The 21,684-nt window shown below is 57.9% G+C and overlaps 1 protein-coding gene across 1 annotated transcript; it reads left to right on the top strand.

Annotated features, from left to right (window-relative positions):
- The first annotated feature begins 1,671 nt into the window (after positions 1-1,671).
- On the top strand, positions 1,672-17,541 carry LOC119095582 (ecto-NOX disulfide-thiol exchanger 2). The gene is made up of 17 exons (XM_037218437.1): positions 1,672-1,800; positions 3,082-3,162; positions 3,772-3,972; positions 4,524-4,633; positions 5,087-5,182; positions 5,820-5,946; positions 6,507-6,703; positions 7,165-7,299; positions 7,714-7,865; positions 8,978-9,066; positions 9,925-10,031; positions 12,612-12,740; positions 13,327-13,470; positions 13,841-13,998; positions 14,581-14,702; positions 16,382-16,508; positions 17,023-17,541. Exons 2-17 carry the CDS (start codon positions 3,144-3,146, stop codon positions 17,120-17,122), a joined length of 2,013 nt encoding a protein of 670 aa, XP_037074332.1. The 5' UTR covers positions 1,672-1,800; positions 3,082-3,143; the 3' UTR covers positions 17,123-17,541.
- The last annotated feature ends 4,143 nt before the right edge of the window (positions 17,542-21,684 follow it).

The following is a 21,684-nucleotide window of genomic DNA, read 5'->3' on the forward strand; positions in this document are numbered from 1 at the left end:
TGGATCTTGGTATGTCACCCAAGCATCAAGTAGTGCCCACCTAGGATATCAAAGCAAAATATTTTGATACCTTGGGAACAACTTAATTCTTACCCTAACCCTTGCCTATGCACATACACTTTGAATGTACTTCTCTTTTCCCTCCCCCCCCCCCATCAGCCCTGGAGTTTCCCATCACCCATGTCTACCATCTAGACCCACCTCCACCTCATTCTGCTTCTCCATTGCAAGGTATCATTCAAGACTCACTTTCACTTCCTGGTGTCACCAAAATCTTTTAATGGCTCACTTCTGCTTCCCTCCCTATCCTTCTGGTGTGTTTTTCCACCATTCATCCCACCACTTCTTATCCCAGGCCTCACTGTTTGTGTCCAGTGTTCCAATCATTATTGTTCACCCCTATCTTGATAATTGTTATGCTCCTTTCCTATTTTCTATGTCTGCCTAGGCTCAACCTCCTGCTCTTGACTCTAATCATACCTTTCTGTGATTTTTCCTTGACAAACCAAACAACCACTGCATGTACTCATATCACTGATGTTGCACTGTAGTTGTTTGAATTGGTAAATTATGCTGTTGGGATAGGTTAGTGGGCTTGGGGTTGGATAGATGATGATTGTGTTTTCAGAGAGTTCATAAAATGGGGTGAACAAATAGGAGCAAAACCCAACTTTTTGTGTATGCATGGCAGCCTGTTGGCTGAAATTGACATCCAATATGGACAGAGTCCCTTATTGAAATCCCTGATTCTGCCTGTGTAGTCATGGTTAACAGACCATGTCCAAACAAAATACTTATTTTGTGATGTTCAACTGCTCAACATTTTTGCAATATTCCAGCTAAAAATGTATTGTGTAGTGTATGTTCTGGGTGACAAAAATGTGGTTACCTAGGTTTGTCTCACAAATGTCTTTTCAATTTGCAGACATAGCCAAAAGTACCTGTTGAAGCATGTTTAGCAGTTATTCAGGTAGTTATCACATATCTGGTTTTGTGTTGCTTTTCACATGCACCACGTTCCACCACCTTCCACCACCTTCCACCACCTTCCTTTTTGCAAGGTGCTTAAAGATGGGGAGTGAGTTTGTGATGATGACATTCATCTACAGATCAGGAGGCAAGAATGTCTGGATATGGAGCTGGCAATGACAGGTTCCAGGGACCAGCCAGCAACAACCAGCCTCTGGAATTCGGTAACAGGATGGGTGGGGGTGAGTTCCTCTTCAGGGCCAGTAAGTCACACTAGAGGCTTTGTCTGTACTCACTAAAAATAATATCTGAGAATGGTTGACCCATGAAGTGTAAAGACAATTCAGAATACATGTGTAAACAATCCCAGACATTCATGCATGACCTTGCAGCAGAGACACTCATATCAAAGCATATTTTGTTGGTTTCTATGATTATCTCATCAATGCATATTTGGTTGTTTTCTATGGTGGTAGTTTCTCAATGGGCATTGTTATTGATCAATGCCTGACCTTGAAAACACTGACATTATACCAACTCAGGCTTTTGATTATGTGCTTTGACTCGCTATTCACATGAAGCTAGTCAATCACCAGTCACTAGTTATTGCTCCTAAAAAACATGAGCACAGCTTCCTGCCACTGCTTCCTGGCGGCACGTAGTGCTGACGGTAGTTGCCGTGTCGGCCGGCAGGCGGCTCGCCGGACAGCGGGGACCGGCGCGGCTCTCGGGCGCGGGGTGGCTCTCGCGGCGGCCGGCCCGGCATCGGGCGCAGCTACCAGGACAACGGCGGCCCAGACGCCGGCGGCGACTTCAACGGCAGGAGGAACGGTGAGCGGTCCATCGGCGTCGCGCATCCGGACTAGACTGCTCTCGATTTGTCTCCTGCTGGAGCAGAGTCCACACCGACTCGCAGTCTGTGATGGTGGTCCGTGCTGCTACACGGACGCAGCAGCGTGACTGGGAGTTGACTCAGATTATAACTGAAGGTCTCCTGATTCTAACTGAATAACTTTATACTTTGACTGAAGGAATCCTGATTGCAACTCAAAGGTCACGGTTCTGACTCGGTGGCTCCCGGTTGTGACTCAGGGCGTCCGCTCCGGTAGCTCAGCAGGCCAGAGCACCTGCCTTCCAGTCCACGCATCTGTGACCTATTTTCTCGCTATTTTCGCTCGCTGCTATTTCTCATGACAGGGATGGCCCGCGGCCACTGGCAGTGGCCGCGCTAAAGGTTAGGTGATGTCAGAGTGCAGGAAAGATTGCTGGATGTTGTGACATGACATATGCTTATTCCACATCATGCAACAACTCATCCTGGATCACAGTTCTCATGGGGACCAATTCCATCGGTATGTCAAGACGACCTGTTTATTATGGAGTTGACTTACACTCCGTGCAGTGTCAGACACAGGTCCGCTGATGGGGTGGACACAGGTCGGACATAGGTCCGCTGATGGGGTGGACACAGGTCGGACACAGGTCCGCTGATGGGGTGGACACAGGTCGGACACAGGTCCGCTGATGGGGTGGGCACAGGTCAGACACAGGTGTGCTGATGAGGTGGACACAGATCGGACACGGGTCTTCTGATGAGGCGGACACCAGTCGGACACTGGTCCGCTGGGGATGTTGGTTTATATAGTCACGTCCCTAGGGGGCCTTACAGTGTAATCCGGTGGGGGCGGGCTTCGGCGGGTGTCGCTGGGGGTCTTCTGGGTGATAGACCTCGCCCACACGCTCAGTTATAGCGCCGCTCAAGGAGCATGATCCGGGGCCGTGGCCTCCCTAGTGGCGGAGGAAACCACGCCCCTAGTGTGTAGATGCAACACGCACGTGCCAATGTCGGTGGATTCTGTCTGAATTGACAGCGAGCTTACAACGAGTGACTCTCTGTATTCTCATGCTGAAGTCATGCCATCTGAACAGTGACTGATGCCACTGACTTGATCTGTGCTCTGATTTAGGTGCCTGTAACACGAGTATGTTCTGGCTTGCACTGTCGTAACTGCAGTCACAACGTCGGGGCATGTGAGGGTACAGAAGTCTCATCGCCGCTCGCAGAGCAGTGCGGGGTTTGGCTAGCACTGAAGTGCCCGTTTCGGCCGGCAGATGTCTCCGGTAGTCGGCGAGACCGCGGACGCCGGGATGGCAGTCACAACAGCGGAATACAGATGGGCGGCATGGTGCCACGTACGTATGAGTGTCGGTCCAAGTGTTCCGCTACGCAGCATGTGGTCGCCTTGGTCATTGTGCGCGTATGGTGATTGCTGATCGCTCATCAACAAGCCATGGCTCTGAGGAAATGGGTGTATGGGTGCTCGTCTGGTGCCAGGTTCGTGGCGTGTGCGTGGGCCCTAGTTGTGGACTGGCTGTGCGGCAGTGCTCCTCATGGCCACCAGTTGCTATGGGCAAGTTTCTCTGTTGATCCACACCCTGGATTGACTGGGCAGTGGGGTCAGAATAAGCTTGGTAACTTTGCTTGATGGCAACAAAGCATTACCACACATGTGCAGCAATGGTTTGGATGTCACTTGCCTCGTCTCGCCTCGCCTCGCGTCGCCTCGCCTCGCCTCGCCTCGCCTCGCCTCGCCTCGCCTCGCCTCGCCTCGCCTCGCCTCGCCTCGCCTCGCCTAGCCTCGCCTAGCCTCGCCTCGCCCCGCCTCGCCTCGCCTCGCCTCGCCTCGCCCTGCTCCGTCCCGCCCCGCCTCGCCTGGTCTGGCGTCCTCCACTCTGTGTCCCTGACCGTGCCGGGCCTGGGTGCGCGCGGCTGTGACCGGGTGCGACGGCGGTCCCCGGCAGCGGGCGGTGTGATGCCGGCCGGCCAGCACCTGGTGGCGCCCGGCGCTGGACCCAACAACGGCCTGCAGATGGCAGCACCCGGCCCGCAGCCCATGGGCATGGCCCAGCCTGGGCCCGACCCCATGCAGATGTGGGACATGCAACAGCAACAGCAACAGCAGCCGCCGCCGCCCATCCCGCAGCAGCAGCAACAGCAGCAGCGTGAGTAGCACCGGCGGCGGAGGCCAGGGGGATTGTGCCCGAGGGCCAGACTGAAATGGTCACCTGACAGTAGGCTTAAAGGTGTAACATCGTCCTTATCATTGGTAAAATATCCAAAGGTGATCTGCCATGCCTAATGCTGTCCCAACCCACCCTGATTCGCGTGCCACCCTACGATGACCCACAACTTCAGCCATGACTGACACGTGACTTGCCATGTTTAACAGCTGGAATACTGGGCGAACAATGGCGCGTAATAAGGGCACTGGGCACATTCTCCGGAAAGTTGTCTTTCAGGAAATTTGTTGTATTGCTCTCAGGTTATGGGAATTAAATGTGCAGTGTGCACGGGAGAGCAACTCCCCCCATGCAGCGTCGCTCAGAGTTGCGGGCAGAATGCTCAGCATTTGTGGGAATAGATGGCCGCAAGGACAGATTGTTTGAACCATGGCATTGTTCCTCTCATACATCAGCAAACCTCGTACAAAGGAGTTAGGCTGCTCGCAGTTACTGGCGTCTGCCACTGTTCTGTCACTGGACATCTGTTGCAGCCCCCAACATGATGGGCTACAACATGCCCAACATGGACATGAACAACATGGGCAACATGTACAACATGGGCGGTGCTGGTGCTGTCGACCCCAGCATGATGATGACTCAGGTTAGTGACGTCATCGTGAGGCTGCTGTGTGGCGTCGTAATGGCCCAGGTGGCGTTCCGGCGCCGTGGCGACTCAGTGGGATGACGTCATAGCGAGTTGGAGTGGGCGCCATATGACCATCGTAGTCGATGCGCCCCAAGGTCCAAATCAGCATCATCATCAGAGCGAGTGGGCCTCGCGTTGTGTTATTGGCCCAAGAGGTGGCATCATTTTGATGTCGGGATTATGGTGGTATGGTCGCAACTGTTCTTGATGATAATTCATGGCATGGTTAAATGAGTTGTTCATTCGTCTGACGCGCGTCGACGACAGCATCTAGGACTGGCCGGAAGGGTATTTTCACCCATACTATTCCCTTATCATGACCCCCAGTACCTAGGGCCAGCACTACCTGCTGCCATCTAGCGATGATCGCAGCCCCCTCCCCGTGATGTGACGTTCCGGCGCCCACAGGGCCAGTACAACCTACTACCGGCCGGCATGCAGCAGCCGCTCTACCCCCAGCTGCCCGGCACGTGGATGCCCGACGGCAACTTCGTGGCCATCAAGGTGGGCGGATCGAGACCTCCCGGTCCGGTCAGATGGCACCCGCGTTCGGAGGGGGGGGGGAGGGGTGGTCAGCTGGACTGGACGGGCGGTAGTTTAAGCTCTGGATTGTCGATCAGATAGCATGGTGGCGTGGGAATTTTCCCCGTGACCTCCCACAGCGGTTGGTTTTCTCGTGATCTGGATGCTTCTGACCTTAATTGCGAATTAACAATGTGCAGCTGCCAGCCCTCTCAGGGCTTGGGCCAACGCGACCAAACTCTGATTCTCACAACAGAGAAGTCGTTTCTGACAACTGAATTGAAACCCCGTATATCCGGAAGTCTCCGTCGTGTAGGACCAGCCTCACACCGATGCCTGTGACCGGTCTGTGCCGCACGCTCGCCGCCGCGCCTCTTCCGCCGGCCGCTGGTGACCGTGTCGTGTTCGGCCACCGGTGACCGTGCCGTGTTCGGCGGCCGGTGACCGTGTCGTGTTCGGCCGCCGGTGACCGTGCCGTGTTCGGCGGCCGGTGACCGTGTCGTGTTCGGCCGCCGGTGACCGTGTCGTGTTCAGCCGCCGGTGACCGTGCCATGTTCAGCCGCCGGTGACCGTGCCGTGTTCGGCCGCCGGTGACCATGCCGTGTTCGGCCGCCGGCAGGAGGTGATCACGTGCGCCGAGTGTGTGCTGTACCCGCCCAACCCCAACGCGAGACCGCCCATGACGCGCGAGCGGCCGCCCGGCTGCCGCACCGCCTTCATCGGAGGCCTGCCCGAGAACATCACCGGTGAGGGGACGGACAGCCAGCGGGACGGGTGGTGATGAAGTGTCAGGGGACGGGCGGCGACTAGTGTCAGAGAGACGGGCGGTGAGGAGTGTCAGGGTGACGGGCGGTGACCCAGATACCAGTGACGGTCTCCAGACTCTGACAGTCTCGCCGACTGGTCAGGCTTACCCGGCGGCGCCCGTGCGCCGCCCCTGCCTCGCTCTCGCGTGAGGTCGCCGAGGCCGGACTAGGGCGTCAGCTCGGCCTACAGGCCGCCTGGCGGGCACGGCCGGCCGCCGACCGCGGTCGCACTGCGGTGCCGGGTGTCGTTTGTTCTTTGTTTGCTATGGTCGAGCACGATCCCACCGGAAAGCGACGTCGGTCCTTCGACCCGGAGCTGAGCCGCTCGGACCACCCGCGGCAGGCACGAACACGCCTTGTGTGTTCCGTGCTCCAGGAGCACAGGGCCTGGTGTAGCGATCGGGGTCCATCTGTGGGGGCGATCTGCGCCCACGTCTCCGGCCCCACATGCGATGATCGGACGTGGGGCCGCACGCTGACGGAAGCGCCGCCCTCCCCAGAGGACATTCTGCGGGACGTGTTCCGCCGCTGCGGCCAGATCTCCAGCGTGCGCATGTCGCAGAAGAACTTCGCCCACATCCGCTACGAGCTGGAGGTGTACGTTGAGTACGCCATCATGCTCTCCGGCTACCGCATGCGCATCCGGGACGAGACGGACGCGCCCAACACGGGCCGGCTGCACTGCGACTACGCCCAGGTGCGGCGGCCACGAGCCGAGATGGCGCTGCCGGCGGCCGGGGCGCGGCCGGAGCGCGACTGGTAGTGACGGGTGGCGGCACCGCCGCTCTGGCGGCTCTCGTGCCTGGTGTGAACGCTGCTCTTCACTCTCGTCTGTTAAGGGCGCTCCGGGACCTCAGCAGCGGACAAACGCCGGGGTAACCTCGATGTCCGCGTCCGCGGCTTGCCCCAGATGTCACCACTGGTCCATATCCTTGCTTCTTATCCACATAGGTCTACATTCCTTCAGGTATGTCGTGCCACAAATCTCTGTATTTGCAGCCGCCGGTGTCATGTGCACCTGTGCAACTCCGTTCTGTGCTGATCTATACGAGCTCTTGCACGTGTTTACACCGTCCCCACATAATGTGGGACCGCCCCCATCAGCGGCCGCTCCGCAGCCCGCCCGCTGCCTCGCTGACGGCCCTCGTGCCCGCCCAGGCCCGCGACGACACGTACGAGTGGGAGTGCCAGCAGCGCGTGCTGCAGCGCGAGATGCGCCACCGGCAGCGGCAGATGGAGGACATGGCGCGGCCGCCCTCGCCGCCGCCCGTCACGCACTACACGCATCACGAGGTACGGCGGCGGCGCCGGCGCCGGCGAGGGTCGTCACGACCTACGGCATCTACCGACGCTGCGCACGTGCCCTGTCAGTGCGAGTTGCGACGGCTGTCTACCTATGCCAGCGCAAGTCCCGACCGTAACGCGCCTCTCCGAGCGAGATAGATGTCGTGGCGTGCCTTTTCAAAAATGACCTCAGAAGTCGGCGCGCCCTGAAACCACAATCACCATCAACGCATGATACGTTTGCAATCTACCTGTCCCGGCGCCGTGCCCGTGCTCTAGCCCTTCTATCTGGACACGGCCGCCGGAGTTACCGGCGCGCGCGGAGGGCTCGTGCCCGGTGTGTTGACCGGCCGGCGGTGTGCCTCGCCCCTGTCCTCCTGCCCCTCCTCTGTCGGTGACGGGAGCCCCGCCGGCCGGGCGCAGGCGCAGCAGCTGATGGAGAAGATCAAGGAGGAGTCGACGTTCGGAGAGTCGGTGCAGCTGCTGACCAGCTGGCTGGAGCGCGGCGACTGCAACAAGCGCACCGCCGGCAACTTCTACTCCATGATCCAGTCCACCAACTCGCACGTCCGACGGTGCGTTGTCTGGCAACTGTCATGTATCGACTCACGCGGCATCCGTTGCTGTCATTATCTCCGTCGTCTCCGGTGGAAACGTTCCCGCGAAGGCATTCGAACTCCACACTCAACACTGGGACCTACAATGTGTGGGAGGGGGCTCTGTTCCTGGCAGCTTTCGCGAGACGAACCGCGTAGGGAACTACGCAGTGGTTGCGGGGTTGCGGGGGGTCAGTATGGTGGTAATTGCCCAGGCGCTCGGAGGATTATGGTCAGGTGATTGCTATATGTGATCTCTTGTTCGTCCTGACGCTCAATGAACCGCCGGAGTAGCTTTTGGGCCTCGTCCTGGCTCTCCCAAAGTCTCCAAATGGCCCCGTTTTTGTCAGCGTGGGACCCACTCAACGGGTTGCGGTCTTTGACTCATATACGAAGCACGCAACCACCGTCAGGAAACTACTGGGCGCATTTGGGTTGTCAATGTGCGACAGGAAGAAGTACCCTACTCAGAGATGGCTCGGCCATCGTGCGTATTTTGTGAGAGGTGTTTGGGGTGTTTGCGATCGGGAAGGGGCCCCTTGATAATCTCCGTCGCGTTCGGCTCTGGTCGGCCAGGACGCAGGGGACACGTTAAGACCGCCTAGTGTGTAGGCTGTGAAATCTTTGCAGCCGTCCGCTATGACGATGGTGCTCCGTGTTTAAGGTCCCATGCGTCTGCTGTGGCAATGCTGTACCGTGCTTAATGTTCCGCGGGTCGACTGTGGCTGTGCCATCTCGTGTATGAGGTCCATCGTGTCTTTTTGAAGGCGGTGTCCCGTTTGTGAGGTCTCTTTCGTCTCCTGTGGTGGACGCGTCCCGCGTGAAAGGTCCTTTCCGTCCGGTCTTGTAATGGTGCCCCTGATATAAGGTGGCATGCCCGCATGTCCGCCTTCTGTGGTGCGTTGTCTGGTGTGCGTACGTGCGTAGGTGCGTGCGTTGCGCTACGTTGCGTTGCGTTGCGTTGCGTTGCGTTGCGTTGCGTTGCGTTGCGTGCGTGCGTGCGCGCCGTACGTCGTCGTCGTCAACGGTGGCGTGCCTGCCGCGTTGGTCTGTGCCGCGGTCTATGCCGTCTGACCGCCGGCCGCCGGCAGGCTGATGGCCGAGCGCTCCACCATCGAGGAGGAGCTGACGCGGATGCGCGAGGAGGCGCGCCTCCGCCAGCAGCAGGTCATCGTGCAGTGTGAGTAGGCCAGCGCGCGCGCCCGGCCGCCCCGCCGCCGCAGGTACAGTGGCCACACGGCGCGCCGCGGCCTGACGGGCCCGTGGCGTGCGCTGGCGCCTGCCGCGAGCCGTGGTACGTATACGGATCGAGCGCCGCGCCGTTCGGTGCAAACCCAGCCGGTGTTGGTTGATGGTGACGCGTGGTAGAGAGTCGTCAAATCAGGGAGGAACGGTATTGTATGGCACGACACCGAGCATCCTCATAATGGGCTGGCGTATTCTCTGGCGGGAAATCTTCGCGAACGAGGCCAGGCCACAGTTTGTGTGGTTCTGTCTGGACTGTGATTGGGGTTGTTTATGGCAGGGCCGTTTCCAGTTCTAGCCAAGGCTCTGAGTTTGAGGATGCTCGGTGTTGCGGAAGAGTTCACGGACCAGAGGTAGTACTGTGCGTCCTTTCTCCACTGGCTGACGATAGTCTCCGCTCTGAGAATCCACAACATGCGTCTGACGCGTCATTTAACCGTCTTGAGGTGCGCCACGTTGCGACCTGAGCATCTTCGGCCAAAATTGCGTCGGTTACAGGCGCAACCTAAACCCACCGATGGTCAGTGTTTGTAGCTGGGCTGATCGCGTACATCGCATTCGGATGAGGACGCACAGTATTGCCGTGCCATGTGATTGGCCGAGACCACCCCAGGAGTCTTCTGATTGGTCGCCTGTTTGTGTACGGTATGCCACGCCCTGTCTAGTCGAGCTCAGGACACTGCCGACTTTGTACGGTATATCTCCAGCCCGGCCTGGCTCGGCTGCCATTGGTCGGCCCGGCGGAAGGCCCGCCGCCATTGGTCTGACATGTACGGTATGCATTGTTTTCTAGTCGGCCAGATCGAACACGTGTTCGTGGCGGCTTGCCAGCAGAAGGTCTGGGATCACTTCAGCAAGGCCCAGAGGAAAAACATTGAACTCTGGAAGAAGCAGGCGGCGGTAAGGACTCATCATGCTCACAAGAATGTCACCAGACAGCCGGCAATTGCGAGTAAAGAGCATGATAATGCGCTTTCATAAACTGGCCACTCGGCCCCTGCTACGGCTGTGGCGTGACCTTCTTGGGACCATGGCCGGCGGACCCTTCCAGTATGCGCGGGGATTGGTGGCTTCTAGACTGCCGTCGCAGGTCGGCTCATGCTCTAGGCCAGATGGGACACGCGTTCGTGGCGGCCCGTGCCCGGCTGTGCGGTGCTGTACGCCAGCCTCCGGAGGCACGGGATGGTGCTGGACTGCCTGAGAAGTCAGACATTGTTCGGGATACCGGTCTCCCGAGGAGCTAGGCATTGTTCAGGCACCAGTCCCCTGAGAATCTAGGTGCTGTTTAGGCACCAGTCCCCTGAGAATCTAGGTGCTGTTTAGGCACCAGTCCCCTGAGAATCTAGGTGCTGTTTAGGCACCAGTCCCCTGAGAATCTAGGTGCTGTTTAGGCACCAGTCCCCTGAGAATCTAGGTGCTGTTTAGGCACCAGTCCCCTGAGAATCTAGGTGCTGTTTAGGCACCAGTCCCCTGAGAATCTAGGTGCTGTTTAGGCACCAGTCCCCTGAGAATCTAGGTGCTGTTTAGGCACCAGTCCCCTGAGAATCTAGGTGCTGTTTAGGCACCAGTCCCCTGAGAATCTGGGTGCTGTTCAGGCACCAGTCCCCTAAAAATCTGGGTGCTGTTTAGGCACCGGTTTCCTGAGAAGGTAGGTACTGTTTGGTGCACCAGTCTACTGAGAAGCTAGGTACTGTTCTGAACACCAGTTTCCGGTCACCTTTGTCGTTCTGGACACCAGCCATCCGAGACGGCGCGTGCCGTTGTGAACACCGGTTTCCCCGAGACGATAAGTACTGACCTGGACACGACCTGCCAGCGGGCGGTGTATTGGACTGGCGAGCGGCTAGGTATTATGTCTGACACCGGCCCCGGGAGTCCCCGGTCGCCGCTGCCGCGGTGGATGTGTCAGGTACTGCCCGATGCACCGGTATCCCGTGGCTCCGCAGATGGTGAGGCTGGTCTGTGACGTCACGCCCCGACGCGAGGCCGGCCTGTTGCGCTATCCCCGGGGTCGATGAGGGGGGGGGGGGGGCAGAGGTGACGTTATACCCTTGGCATGCGCCATGCCTATAACTCTTCATGATGACCCATGCCAGCAAGGCCATGCCAGATATCTTCATATATGACACAACATGAATTGATTTTAAAATCGGTAAAAAAATTGGGATGGAATTGGTAAAAATTGGTCACGGATTGGTTTGTTTCAAGCCAGTTGCTACCTTGCAATCTGTCATTCCGCTTGCACAGTAGAACATTCCGCAGTTAGCTGCTGAATTAGAAGACCCAGCGACGCGGAAATACGCAGCACTTAGTACCCCTGACCAGCGTGTCAGCATCCACCTTCCGCTTGAACGTCTGAAGTGGAAATGATGGATCGCGGCCGACGCTGCCCGTCTCGGCTAAAAGCCTGGTGTCTGCACAGCGAGCGATTTCTGGGAAAACGGCTCATGTTCGACGGTTCCATCCTTAATATTTTTTAACGCATCGATTTGGCCGCCGAGTGGAGAGAGGCCGGTTCCGACGGCTGAGCGCGGCCTGCTGTCGGAGGAGATGCGGGCGGAGGGTGAGTGGGCCGCCGGCGCCCGGTCACGGTAAGGACACGGACCGCGTGAGAGCGGCCACGGCCGACTGCTGCAGGCGAGCGGTCTATGGGGCGTCGGTGGTCCGAGGATGATCCGGCGGCTGGTCAGACCCGGGGCTCAGACCCCGCCGGATGGTGCGCACTCGGGTGCTGACTGTGTTCCCATCCGCCGACCCAGTGACTTGGCCGTGTGGTCTTGCGGCCGGGGGCTTCCGAGCTGGTGCCCTTGCACTCCGCTGTAATGGTTCCTGCCCCGTAAGATCCAGCACTTTCCGGCCTCCTGGATCCACCACCCTCCGCGCCGCAAAATACAGCATTCGCTGGTTTCCAATAGTTGGCACTCCTCGTTGGCCGAGTGCGGCCCCTCCCCGCTGGCCGAGATACGACACTCCTCACCGGCCGAGATCCGCGCTGACCGAGATCCTACACTCCCCGCCGGCCGAGATCCGCGCTGGTCGAGATACGACACTCCTCACCGGCCGAGATCCGCGCTGGCCGACATCCTACATTCCCCGCCGGCCGAGATCCGCGCTGGTCGAGATCCGACACTCATCACCGGCCGAGGCCCGACACTCCCCGTTGGTCGAGATCAGACGCTCCCCGCCGGTCAAGCTCCCCGCTCGTCGAGATTCGACACTCCCCGCCGGCCGAGATCCGCGCTAGCCGAGACCCTACACTCCCCGCAGGCCGAGATCCTACACTCCCCGCCGGCCGAGCTCCCGCCGGCTGAGATCCTACACCCCTCGCCGACCGAGATCCGCCGCGCCGCGGCTGCCGCTCGGGCGCCTGTGCGACGTGCTGTGTGTCCCCATCAACGGGTGGCCTGCGGGGGCGGCCCTCTTCAGCTGCAGCCGGCGCCAGCTCGGCGGCGCGACCGTAACACTGCGGCACCCTTACAGGAGATCAAGAAGATGCAGATCGATGAGCTGTCGGGCGAGCGCGCCGAGGAGGAGATGGAGCTCTCCGACGACGAGGAGCCCAGCAAGAAGCGCACGCGCCGACAGGGCGGCGCCGCCCCGGCCGAGGAGGTGAGCAGGCCCGCGTGGACTGAGGGTCGGCGAGGCAGGTCTGATGAAGGTGTGATGGCCGTCTTCGCTCTCCGGGAACGCCGGGGCGTGTAATGATGTGCTGTTGTGCTCGGCTTCAAACATATTTCACGGACTAAACATCGTGGGTGCCTGCGGGGTCGCTTTGTTATGAAACAGCAACAAATGTCAATTTATGAATATGCCAGTGCTATCAGGTACGCTTTTATGTTGTTGGGTAAGTGATGCACTTCGATGCTTTTTAGCACGCCGTCCTTCCTAGCGAGCTTTCAAAAATTGCTGTGTTGCTGGCCAATTTTTCGGGATGGTGAATGCAACCCAGATTTGACACATCGTTACATTTAAGGACGTCTTTGAAGATCTGTCATAACAATATTAGCGGGTCCGGCTATTCGCAACAGGCTATACGCCTTAGGCCCCGTTATTCCCTTCACTGTGCGTGCACGACCAAATGACCGCGCGGAGGAGTCGGTCGACTGGGAAGCGTATTACCCGATGTCACGCGTGCCAGCCCGGCCAGCTGGGCGCCGCTCCGGCGGACGGCCGTGACGTCACGGCCGGTTGCCAGGACGACGCGGCTGACGCGCTGCGCTGCCAGCTGGAGGCCTACAAGAACGAGGCGGAGATGGTGCGCTACGAGCACCACGAAGAGTTGCAGGCCAAGGACAAGGAGATGGAGATCATGCGCAAGACCATGCAGAACGTGCAGCAGGTAGATCTGGGTGGGGCCTTTGACGGTGAGGTATTCGGGGAGAGGTTTCGTGTTGTGGCATGTGATGTGGCCTTGACCGAGTTAGAGCTGTCAACGTGTTCTCCACGCTGTATGTGAAGACACGCACACATCTTGTCCGTTGCACTGTGAGGCTGTTGTGATAGCTTCAGAGGGCGGCCATGCAAGGCAGTTTCAGCCAAGCCTATTGCGTGTATACACGCAGCGGAAGACAACCGTCGGCTCCAGCCGGGGGAGGCGCGGAGGTCAGAGCAGCCAGAGTGCCCGCGGCGGAGCGCGCTGCCGACCCGTCCCTTCGCTGACCCGTGGCCGGGAGCGTGACCCGCCCCCCCCCCCCCCCCGCCGCCGCCAGCAACTGCTGACCTGCAAGTCTCGGGAGACGACGCTGGATCGCCAGGTGGCGCAGCTGCAGGCCCAGCTGGAGCGGTTGAGGAAGCCGTCCCTGGCTGAGGGGAAGGCGGAGGATAAGGCGGAGGGCGACACGGAGGCCGCCGACGTCCCGGAGAAGCCGTACGTAATGGTGTCGCGCCGCTCGCAGCCGTTGGCGAGGTCCGTCGCACGGAGCCGGGGCACGGCCCGAGCTACCGATGCGCCGGCAAACAGCAGTCATTCGCAGTGCTGACGTGTGAGCGTGATACAGAGGCAATGGCGCTGTCAGTACTGGCGGCAGCGTCGTGGGCCGTGTCGTCGTGACGTTGTTGGACGCTACCGTCGCGCTGGCGGTTTCGTTCGCTGCGCCGGACCATCGCTCGGTATTGTGCGGCTTCCGTCTTGTGGCTTGCTCTGATACCAGCGTTTACATCTGTCTGCCGATGAGCTGGTCCGAGCGGCGGACCGGCGGCGGTTCGTGATGTTCGGCCTGCCGGGCACTGCCGGGGAGCGCCGGCTAGGCTCTCCCCGGCCAGCGGGCCCCAGCCAGCCCCAGCCAACCCCAGCTAGACCCAGACAACCTCAGACAGCCCCAGTCAGCCGGCCCCAGCTAGCCGCAGCCAGCCCCAGTCAGCTCCAGCTATTCCTAGTCAATCCCAGCTAGCCGGGCTCAGCTAGCCGGGCCCAGCCGTAGTACGCAGCGGTCTGTCCACCCACCTGCAGGGACAAGGAGCCGACAGAGGACGTCCAGCCAGCAACGGGAACGGGCCGACGCACTAGCGACGAGGCGGCACCGTCAGCCCTGCTGCTCTCGCCCATCGATGGTCAAGACGCCCGCATCATAGGTGAGCTGTACGCTCAGCGCTCGTGCATTCCCCGCGTGTGACCACCGGTGGCCCGGTGGAGGTGGGACGGGACGGCGGCATTATAGGTCAGCTGGTCTGCTCAACGCTCGTGTCTCCCCCGCGAGCCATCACCGGCGCCGCAGAAGCCACTGAGGTGAACTGGGCTGTTTTCGTATGTAGATTGACGGAAAGACGAGGGGCTGGGAAGGGAATGTTCCACGTTTTTTGGCGGTTCCGAGCCTTGGTGGCCAAATTTATAGCGCTCAAAAGCAATCGCAACCATAAACTATAAAAGTTTCAAAACGCTCTAGTCCTTGAACGCAATTTGTAGACTGACTGAATTGGTAGGATGCAATTTGTCTACCTGATTATTTCAACGAGGGCTTCGTTTAGAGAAGAGCGTTGCGTGATGGGAAATGGTTCTGCCGACGGCGGCCGCCAGCCACTGAGGCTGGATATGACCAATTCGCGCCTGACGCAGCGGGGCAGAATCTTCCTGATTAAAAAGTTTTGATACTAACAGCACTTCTCGAACTGAGCAGGCGACGTGGTCGCATCCGGGGTGAGCCAGTTGATCGTATTTCGCCACTTTCTAATACCCACAAAATTGGAACACCCCCTTGAAAGGAAACGCCGTGATTACAGCGGGCACGGGCCATCGACGCAATGGTAGCTGGAGCAGGGAGACCCCAGGCCTGTGGTCAGGTCTGAGCCGGTCACCGTTTGGCCGGATTCATCCCGGATGTCACTGCTGCACGACCCGTGTCACGGGGCCATGTCACGAGGGCCATGTCACGAAGGCCGTGTCACGAAGGCCGTGTCACGAAGGCCGTGTCACGAGGGCCGTGTCACGAAGGCCGTGTTCTGGCGGTGTGGCCATACCAAGGTCAAGAGGTGGCGTCCAAGGCGCTACAAATGATTGATCCCGTGGCGGGTGCACAAAACGGATCCGTGGCAAATTGGATCGCGTCCTCTGATGACATGGGTGGCAGCCAGACGCCAGTCTTGTAATTGGTCCTGGAAGACGGCCGCGTGTTATCGGCCCAGGTGATAGGGACTTGTGACATCGACCGACTATGGATCTGCTGCAAGGACGCATGTGGGACTTCTGAATGCTCTTTGAATGCACGGCTGGGAACGCCAGCTGGACAGGTGGGCGTCGGGACATTCAGCCGGCGGCGCTGTGCTCAGGCAGCCGTGTGATGTCACTCGGAACTGTCGGTCGGCGGCGCTGTGCTCAGGCAGCCGTGTGATGTCAATCGGATCTGTCGGTCGGCGGCGCTGTGCTCAGGCAGCCGTGTGATGTCATCTGGAACTGTCGGCCGGCGCGACTGCCTGGCGTGTGATGCGTGTCTGGGTGACTGACGCGTGGTCGTGCGATATGTGATGCTCGGTCGTGTGATGCGTGACGCTTGACCGTGTGAATGTGGCATGCGGTCGTGTGATATGTGACACCCAGCCGTACGATGTGTGACGGCGGGCCGTGTGATTATGACACCCAGCCGTGTGATATGTGACGCCGGGCCGTGTGATGTGTAACACCCAGCCGTGTGATGTGACACCCAGCCGTGTGATATGTGACGCCGGGCCGTGTGATGTATGACGCGCAGCCACATGATGTGCCGGATGCCGTGATTTCGCTGACGCCTGGCTCCGCCCCCCCCCCCCCCTCCCCACAGGGCTCGCGTCGGCCTTCCTGAACGTGCATCCGGAGGGCGCCAGCTGCGACTACATCTGGTCTTACCTGCAGCAGTTCCCCGGCTACCTGTCGCTCAGTCCGCGCGACGTCGAGACCGTGCTGTCCAGGTCAGTGCGGCCGGCCACCGTCACAGGCGGCGGGACGCTCCTGTCCGGAGCTGGTGCACGATTGACACGCACGTGGACGCTGCACCTGGCCGGTGCGGGTTGTCGGCCGGCTGGGAGAGGTCTTCCGGGCTGCGTGCGGTGCTGACTGCTCGCCCGGCTGGCCACCTTGTTGGACTCGTACAGCCGCAGACACGCGACAGAACAGGAAATACGTTTGCATTCTGCGAGAGTTGCCAAGGTGGTGACAGGTGTCATTAACATGCGCATTGCGACCAACTCAGAGCCCATCGGCAATGTTTTTGCTCGCAGGGTTGATATCACTTGAGTGGACGCAATGGCTCATGCATGTGTGGGGATGTATCCGCCAGGCGTCTTTCCAACCATATCCCTTCAACGCGTGGATTTTGTCGGCGCGTGAAGGCGTGGGTGCTAGCCCAGACGGCTGTGCTCTATGGGAACGCGGGTTGTGTCTGTGTTCGGGCCGGCGCTGTGTGACCCGTGCACCTGACCTCAGGTACGGCCGCGTGTTCCGCGAGGTGGTGTCTGGCCTCGGCGCCCGTATGGAGCGCAAGTGGACCTTCATCGGCTACACGCCGCCCCAGGACGGGGAATGACATCACCGGCCAGCGGCGGCTGCTATTGGTTGGCGGACCAGAAGTGTGTGACGTCAGTGGCGTGCGTCGGCGTTCACTGGTTGTCCGACCGGAGGCGGCTGACGTCACTGTCGTGTGTCGGCGCCGATTAGTCGGCAGGCTGTGGGCGGCCGATGTTGCCGGCAGCGCTGGCGCCCATTGGTCGAGAGGTGGTTGACGTAACCGCCCTGTGGGCGGAGCAAAATGATGTCACGGCACGGTGCAGCATGTGGTGTTTTCCCAGTGGCGGAGTGGTGTCGGCGGGTGGTGCGGTAACTCGCAGCAGACCCCGTTTCTGGACCTAGATGTTTGCCGCGCCGCCCCTCTGTTCATCAGGTACTGCACGCAGAGAGTTTTTGGTTCCGCCGTGTTGACTTCAATATACGTTTGCCCTCACCTTGCGTGGACTTTACTGCGTGGATGTTTTCAAGCAGAAATGGTGCTGCGACCGCTCCGCGCCGTTCCCTTGCGATTTCAAAATGTTCACGGTATGATGCCATTTTAACATCCGGCACTCACACAAGGGGGAAAGATGCACTTCGATGAAGAATTGAAGCATCATGGACGTACCTGGTAACTCCTACTCATGTTCACTGCTTGTTGAAAACAAGGTCGAAGGGGGGAATGATTTCGTTGGGGGCAGCGGCGGGACGACTGTAGTTCAGGTGTCTGGTGGCTGTCTTAACGCGCTACTCTCAGATTTGATCTGTAAAAACCAGTTAGCCATAGAATGAAATGAACGTTCGAGCTATGCACAAGGTGTGCTTATGACGCGTCATTTTTTTTAACAGTGTCCTTTTCTTGAAGGAACTAAGGGAACTTTTGTTCCTCCTCTTACGAGCTCCGGACGTCGTCTCAGATTCGTGTTGCCCAGCTCCATCCCGGCTCGGGCCCCGGCAGCTCCATCCCGGCTCCAGCTCTGGCAGCTCCATTCGGCTCTGGCTCTGGTCACACACCGTCCCCAACCGCCATCTGCGGCTCTGGGCAAACCTGTGCTTAGGCGGAGGACGGATCTAACTCATTCTTCTGCAGCAACTGGAATCCAACAGTTGTTACAGGCTATGCCGCAAGGTTGGCGAGTCCTTCCCGATTAAAAAAAAGAGAGAGTGGCCGGGCGGCCCGGCCCGGCCAGCTCGTCACACTTTCTAGAAGCCAATGTCCCTGTAACCACCGACTGCAGGCTCATGCGGCTTTTAGCAGCGAGAGGACCAATTCTTTAAAAGTTCTGATGCTTGGATTGTCAAGCAGCATGTGTGACATGATGAGCTTTTTCCTGCAACCTTGTAATATCAATACGATTTCGTCTTCGTATTCGGTTATCATGAAGACGAAAACATATTTGAACTGCAGAAAAACTGAAGGGCGCTGGCCGAAACTGTTTTCACATTTTGACGACCCAGCTGGCGTCACAGTAATTCGAAGCTCATTCAGTCTAACGTCTCAAAAGGAAAAAAAAGCCTTAAAGAAAAACGGACAACGTAATCCAGAGCATGAGCTGATGGGTACAGACGGCCATCTGTTCTCTTGCACAAACCATGGATCCGTCCGTTTTAACGCGTTTGTAAGGACCGAGGTTAGGTTTCGGGAACCAGAGCAGATAAAGGTATTACGCCAGCAATACCGTGTGGGCGAACGTAGCGGCCATAATTCGCCAGCGGATCTCGGAGCTCCAGTTCTCAGGCTACCCAGTAATGGTCTGGAGAGTGGTGGTGGTGCCTCTTGCCGAAACCAATCTCACAAACAAGACGCTGTTAAATAAAGCCGAGAAAAATGCGACACAAAAACTGCTCAGACGTATAAAGGAGTGCCTATGAGTAGCGCTCATTGGGGAGAGAAACCGGGCAACTGCGCAGTGGGGGATACGGGGATTCGCCGGGTCTAAACACATGAACCCTTTCGGAGAGAATTAAATGTTCTGGTCGAAATACTATTGTTCTTTTCTTCCCTATAGATATTCTCTTCGCGTGCTCAGCTTTATCCACTCGACGCATCTATTATTCTGCAAACAGACAACCCAGTTTCTAAAGCTACGCCTGCATCCCAGCATCATTTCCACTGCAGATAAATATCTCAGGACTGGAGAATGTAACATGTCAGGCTGCTGTGGACCGGCGCAGCAGTCAGACATAAACCACAAGGCTACATCAGGAGCTTGCCCTCTGGAATCAAAGCTCGTCACTTTATCACACTGCTGGCCCGCGGCTTTGCTCTTTCTCCCCTGCTCAGGATTTTCCTCTTCGTCGATCTGCCTCTCCTAGTAGATAACAAATATTTTGAATGGGATATTTTGCATGAACGTAGTTATGCGAATAGCACTTGCCACGTGGAACGTGTTGCGTGTTCCCTGATCCCACCGCCCACCGTAGACCGATCAATCCCATCGGGTGATTTCTCGACGACCTTCATGCCAGACGGGACAGTGGAGGGTTTTATGTGCCAAACATACCCCGACGCGACCACCTGGGTCAGGTTAATCCGGCCATCCTAGTTACCAGCGGGCCGTTCTTCGTCAGTCGGCCAGTCGTCATCATCGCCATCATCACCATCAATCATTTTCACACTGCTAATTCAGCATGCTTCCATTCGACTCCGGTATCCGACAGTATACCGCGCGTAATGCTCCGACTGCGCCCCATGTTCATGCTCGCATACTTTGGCTGCCATCGAACAGACAAACCCCAATAACGCCGTTCAGGGCACATCAAAAATCGAAGCGATGATTGTGAAGGCACTGAGTTTAAATTTTCCTTAATCCGGAGAGCGCAACTCGCCGTCAATCCTCTTTCATGATGTCGATAACCTCCGTTCACTGGCATCCGTAGCAATCCTTTCTTTCAATCAACAGTCCAGAATTAATTCCTTTGGCTGTTCTAGGTAACGTTGGGTGGTACTTATCTCTCATCTGATAGGCTGTCTGTCTGCTGTCACCTCGCTTGTCCCACGTCTGTTGTTGCCTCGCACGTCCGGTTTGCTGTCACCTCTCTCGTCCAACATTTGTTGCCACCTCGCTCGTCCAGCGTCTGTTGTCACCTCGCTCGTCCCATGTCTGTTGTTGCCTCGCTCGTCCCATGTCTGTTGTCACCTCGCTCGTCCCATGTCTGTTGTGGCCTCGCTCGTCCCATGTCTGTTGTCACCTCGCTCGTCCAGCGTCTGTTGTCACCTCGCTCGTCCCATGTCTGTTATTGCCTCGCTCGTCCCATGTCTGTTGTTGCCACGCTCGTCCCACGCCGCACCAGGCGTTTCATTGACTTGTGCCTTCGTGTGGGTCACTCCTTCACGAGACCGCCTGCGGTCGAATTTATTGTCTACCCTTCGCCGACAAGTACCAAGCGAATAAAATAAAGAATGCAAATATTTAACTTTCTAGATATATATAGCCTTATCTAGCTTATCTGTCGGCCCCCCTGCCGGGCAGAACATCTCAGACGGAATAACGCTCCCTCGACCGTCCACCAGCCGGCCCAGCCGCTCCTGAGAGATACGGATCGTTGCGGCAGGACACTACCACTCTGACGGCAGCTGAGGGATGAAGCATGCTTGGCCAGTTCCTACTCCTCCGCGAGTCCCTCTGCCGTTAGATAGAGCCCGGACCGACCGGCGTCAGCCCGGCGCGGACGACCAAAATCTCGCTGTGATGACCTGAGGAATGAGATACGGACATGAAGTACGTTTTGATATCCAAGCCCGCGCATAAAGTATTCTGGTTTTGATGTTTAGCTTGCGCTCATTCCAGAATGGGGGTGTGTTGATTTACTCACACATGTACCTAACTCTTTGGTGACGCTGTTTTGGCTAGCAACCACTCATTTCATGAACCTTGAGATCTGTTTTTTTTTTTCTAGAAGAAACGCGCAGCCTGTTCTCTCGGTCACTGACCCTCAATCTGACAATTCGTTCGTGGTCCCGAGCCATCTGAGGTGATCCTCGTTCCGCCCAGCCCACCGCACGCGCGGTTTGCAGGCGTTGGATGCTGTGCCGCCGAGACACAGAGCGGGCGAGAACGGGCCGCTCGAGTCCGTTATCCCGTACCCGCATCGAGCTGCTGCCCCCCCCCCCCCCCCCTCGGCACGGAGCGAGGCAGGCTTGCTGGGCGCCGGACGCATTTTGTTTTCGTTGCTGAAGCTGTTTTCGAACTCACTGAGGCTGCTAAATGTTTTTTTTTGTCCATTATGGCCACGCTGCGTAAAGAAAGATGATTGATAGATAGCTTCGATATTAAATTTGTCGTGTTTGCTGTTAACTACATCGCTTTAAAGCCGGCCGAACAGCGTGGTATGCCTGTAGATCCGATATTTCTGCGTATAGTGAGGCACATTCTCATGCTTACATTCCCGAGACCGATTGCGCTTCCCAGGCAGGTGTGAATAATTTCGTGACTTAGCTCAAACCTTATCGAAACAGACCTCAGGGATAGCGGGATGAATTCGCTCCACACTATACTTTTAAGTGTGCGCAAAAGCAGAGGAAGACTCATGATAGTTGACACCAATATGCTGTAAGAATGTACGCTGTTTAAATAAGCGCATGCTTAGAATGTTAACGTG

This window comes from Pollicipes pollicipes, unplaced genomic scaffold (assembly GCF_011947565.3).
Source record: "Pollicipes pollicipes isolate AB1234 unplaced genomic scaffold, Ppol_2.1 Scaffold_4219;HRSCAF=4965_pilon_pilon_pilon, whole genome shotgun sequence".
Lineage (NCBI taxonomy): Eukaryota > Metazoa > Arthropoda > Thecostraca > Pollicipedomorpha > Pollicipedidae > Pollicipes > Pollicipes pollicipes.

Excerpts from the sequence above, each read along its gene's own strand:
- LOC119095582 (XM_037218437.1), top strand. Across the intron at positions 3,973-4,523 it reads GCAGCAGCAACAGCAGCAGC|CCCCCAACATGATGGGCTAC; the intron begins GTGAGTAGCACC and ends CATCTGTTGCAG. Across the intron at positions 13,999-14,580 it reads GCCGACGTCCCGGAGAAGCC|GGACAAGGAGCCGACAGAGG; the intron begins GTACGTAATGGT and ends ACCCACCTGCAG.